Consider the following 4,150-nt stretch of genomic DNA (forward strand, 5'->3'; position numbering starts at 1 on the left):
ACGGGCAGACCAGACAGCTGTTTGATTGGACGTGATGCGTTTACCGATGATATCATTAACCAGAGAGCCCTGGCTTTTATCGGCTGTTTCTAATATTTATCCGCGTGCTGATGGGCGGATGATCCTTTTATGCATAAACGATGGGAGATGCCAGGTAACTGATACTCAGACTGAGAGGCGCCACGGCTCCCGGCCCTGTCACCAAGGTGAGAAAAGCCACAACCTTGCCTCTATTAAGCTCAATTACAGCGGCCATCAAGTTTCTATCGTTCCGCTGAGATGTCTCCGCGTATGCAAATGGAGAAGTGTGTCCCACCTATATAGAGGTCATCAGCCAGACGAGGCCAAGCACAAACCTGAACAACAGTACCTGCAGCATGGCGAAGTTTACCATTGAGTGGCTTTCACGGAGCTTTTACAGCGCGGAGGGGAGCGAGGAGCGGGGTGCACTGGAGCAGAGAGTCTCGGAGGATTTACCCAAGGAATCAAGCGGCCAGTTTACCAGGGCGTCTCCAAACAGTAAGTTCTCAAACGCGAAAAGCCCACCCAGTGTGGAAAATAGTTATACTGTGCTGGTTATGAGCAACATGCGCTAATCATGTCTTGTTTTCTCCAGACAGTTGTGACTACACCTCCGCCTCTGAAGGCAGTGATGCGGGGGAGGACAGCGAGGGCGAGGCCGGGCGCAGAGTCCGGACCAAGTTCAGCTCAGAGCAGATCCGAAAACTGGAGAGCACCTTCAGCAAGCACCGGTACCTGGGCACTTCTCAGAGGAGGAAGATCGCCGAAAAACTCGGCCTTTCCGAAACACAAGTCAAAACCTGGTTTCAGAACCGCAGGATGAAGCTGAAGCGCGAGGTACAGGACATGCGCACTGAGTTCTTGGCTGTTCCCGCAGCGCTGCTGCCGCCGATGATGCTTCAGCACCACGCGCACCCTGGACAGCTCCCCGGGGTCAACAGGAGTATGTACCCGCTACAGGAGGTGCACAGGGCGGCTGCACATCCCGCTATACCCCGCCACCATCCCTATCATCCATACCCGGCTCTCCATGCGCTCCCTGCGCATCAAGTCATCCCAGCTTTTTATTGACTGAAGTGAAAGTTTGATCATAATTGTCTAGAATCTAGATGTATTCACTGCTCGTTTGAAAAGAGCTGTAAATTATTGGTAATATTAAAGCACTATGTTTATGTTTATGTCTTTGATTATGTGTTAAAATAAAACATCAATCATAAAGTTCTGCTTCACCCTCTGTGTGTCATTGAAATAGAAATATTGGAAAGCTCTTATTTTAGTCATGTTAAAGAACAGGACATAACATCAACTTTTTCCAAGTGGGATCATGAAGTGCGAATTGTCTATTTCTGTTTCCAACGTTAAGGGCGGTGCTCTGTCGGCCGATTGCTACAATATAAACAATACATCAGTCACACATGTTTTTGCTGACGTTGACAATTCGGTGCTATGGGCCACGTGACTGCTTTACATCATGCGACCATTTGCTGCTACTCTGATGTCAACACCGGGCACAGCCGCAAATGGCTCAGACAACCCAGTTTCCTTTCTCAAACAAAAGCCATTTGTTCCGTTGTGTCCAAATATGGTTGTGTTTGATAAATGGATTCAAGCGCTTTTCTACCTTTATCAGGTCCAAAGCGCTTTAGGAACCAGTCATCCATTCATACACCAATGTACACAGACACTGGAGGCAAGTAGGGTGTGTCTTGCCCAAGAACCCAACGACAGTGTGCATTTGCAGGAGTTATAAGATTATAACTGAGTGCCCATTCTGGACCCTCTTATTTATGTGATGACTGCGTTAACCTCTTAACTCCCGCCTGAACTGAGAGCATTTTCTCCAGTTTGGCTTTACCCTCATCAACAAGCTTCTTATGAAAAAAGCACCAAAACAGCCACAAAAAACGAGAAGAAAACAAGGATGTAAGCGCAACAAAAAAGTGACAAAAACTCAACAAAAATGTGACAAAAACTCAACCAAAAAGTGACAAAAAATAAACAAAAATGTGACAAAAATTCAACACAAATGTGACAAAAATTCAACAAAAATGTGACAAAAACTCAACCAAAAAGTGACAAAAATTCAACAAAAATATGATAAAAACTCAACCAAAAAGTGACAAAAATTCAACAAAAAAATTACTAAAATTCAACCAAAAAGTGACAAAAAATAAACAAAAATGTGACAAAAATTCAACACAAAAGTGACAAAAATTCAATTAAAAAATTACAAAAATTCAACAAAAATGTGACAAAAATTCAACCAAAAAGTGATAAAAATAAACAAAAATGTGACAAAAATTCAACAAAAATGTGACAAAAACTCAACCAAAATGTGACAAAAAATAAACAAAAAAATTACCAAATTTCAACAAAAATGTGACAAAAACTCAACCAAAAAGTGACAAAAATTCAACCAAAAAGTGACAAAAAAATAAACAAAAATGTGACAAAAACTCAACCAAAAAGTGACAAAAAATAAACAAAAATGTGACAAAAACTCAACAAAAATGTGACAAAAACTCAACCAAAAAGTGACAAAAATTCAACAAGAAAAATTACAAAAAATCAACAAAAATGTGACAAAAACTCAAACCAAAATGTGACTAAAAATAAAAATAAAAAATGACAAAAATTCAACAAAAAAGTGACAAAAATTCAACAAAAAATGTGACCAAAAAGAAAAAAAAAACATAAAAAAGGTGACAAAACACAGCAACAACGCGAGGAAAAAGATCAGTTTTGTGGGTCTTAGCTTTCAAATGAGGTGTTACACAGACCTATATAATGGCCAAAGAGGACAGAATGCATTTGGTTCAGGCGGGTGGTAAGAGGTTAATGTAGGTTGTAGGAAACAACGACTGTCACGTGCAGTATGTGCATCTTGATAACACGTGAAATGTGGTTTGTTTTGTAATTGCACAGATTGAATCAAACAAAACAACATTTATCAGTGTCTACAGAAAGGCTTTACTGTTAACTTCAAGCTTCAAGTCCATTCGTGTGAGTCGTCAGTCACCCATTAGTCATTTGCGTGCATTTTTTTAAATACAGTTTCTCGTGCGTCAAGACAATGCGTCTGCGGCCCACCGCGGCGCGCGCCACGGACGCGTCTCCGGTCGCTCACTGCGCGTTTATCGTCTCTTGGTTTGCGCGGCTCTCAGTCTCCGGTGACGGTGGCTGCGCGCGGACTCACGCTCATTTGCATCTTCAAAAAGCGACATCAAAGGCCGACAGTAACTGCGACATCATTGACATCAAATGGGCTGCATTGTCTCGCGATGGATCAGTTGGCACTTAGCTGAAAGAGCAGAATCTGATCCTGGCAGTGGTAACAGTAGAGGGAACTGGGGCGCTCAGAAAAAAATGGCAAAAAAAAAAAATAATTAAAGGGGGGGAAAACTGTAGATCTTTTAACCTCTTACCACCCGCCTAAACCAAATGCATTCTGTCCTCTTTGGCTATTGTATAGGCCTGTGCAACACCACATTTGAAAGCTAAGACCCACAAAACTGATCTTTTTCCTCACGTTGTTGCTGTGTTGTGTCACCTTTTGTATGTTTTTTCTTTCTTTCTTTTTTCCATTTTTGTCACATTTTCGTTGAATTTTTGTTGAATTTTTGTCACATTTTTGTCAATTTTTTGTCAATTTTTTGTTGAATTTTTGTCACATTTTTTTCACATTTTTGCCAATTTTTTGTCAATTTTTTGTCAAATTTTTGTTGAATTTTTGTTGAATTTTTGTCAATTGTTTGTTGAATTTTTGTCACATTTTTGTTGATTTTTTGTTGATTTTTTGTTGCTTTTTTGTTGCTTTTTTGTTGCTTTTTTGTTGATTTTTTGTTACATTTTGTCAAAATTTGGTTGCATTTTTGTCACATTTTTGTTGCATTTTTGTTGAATTTTTGTCACATTTTTGTCACATTTTTGTTGAATTTTTGTTGAATTTTTGTTGAATTTTTGTTGAATTTTTGTTGAATTTTTGTTACATTTTGTTGAATTTTTGTTGAATTTTTGTTGATTTTTTGTTGATTTTTTGTCATATTTTTGTCACTCTTTGGTTGAATTTTTTTCACATTTTTGTTGCGTTTACATCCTTGCTTTCTTCTCATTTCTTGTGGCTGTTTTG

The 4,150-nt window shown here is 39.5% G+C and overlaps 1 protein-coding gene across 1 annotated transcript; it reads left to right on the plus strand.

The window, feature by feature from the left end:
* On the plus strand, positions 1 to 1,092 carry vent (ventral expressed homeobox; the record flags this gene model as incomplete). Its single annotated transcript, XM_079559339.1, has 2 exons — positions 1 to 519; positions 617 to 1,092. The coding sequence occupies exons 1-2, from the start codon at positions 378 to 380 to the stop codon at positions 1,090 to 1,092; spliced, it is 618 nt and encodes a 205-aa protein (XP_079415465.1). The 5' UTR covers positions 1 to 377.
* Positions 1,093 to 4,150: the final 3,058 nt, after the last annotated feature.

This window comes from Gobius niger (genome assembly GCF_951799975.1).
Source record: "Gobius niger genome assembly, chromosome: 7".
Lineage (NCBI taxonomy): Eukaryota > Metazoa > Chordata > Actinopteri > Gobiiformes > Gobiidae > Gobius > Gobius niger.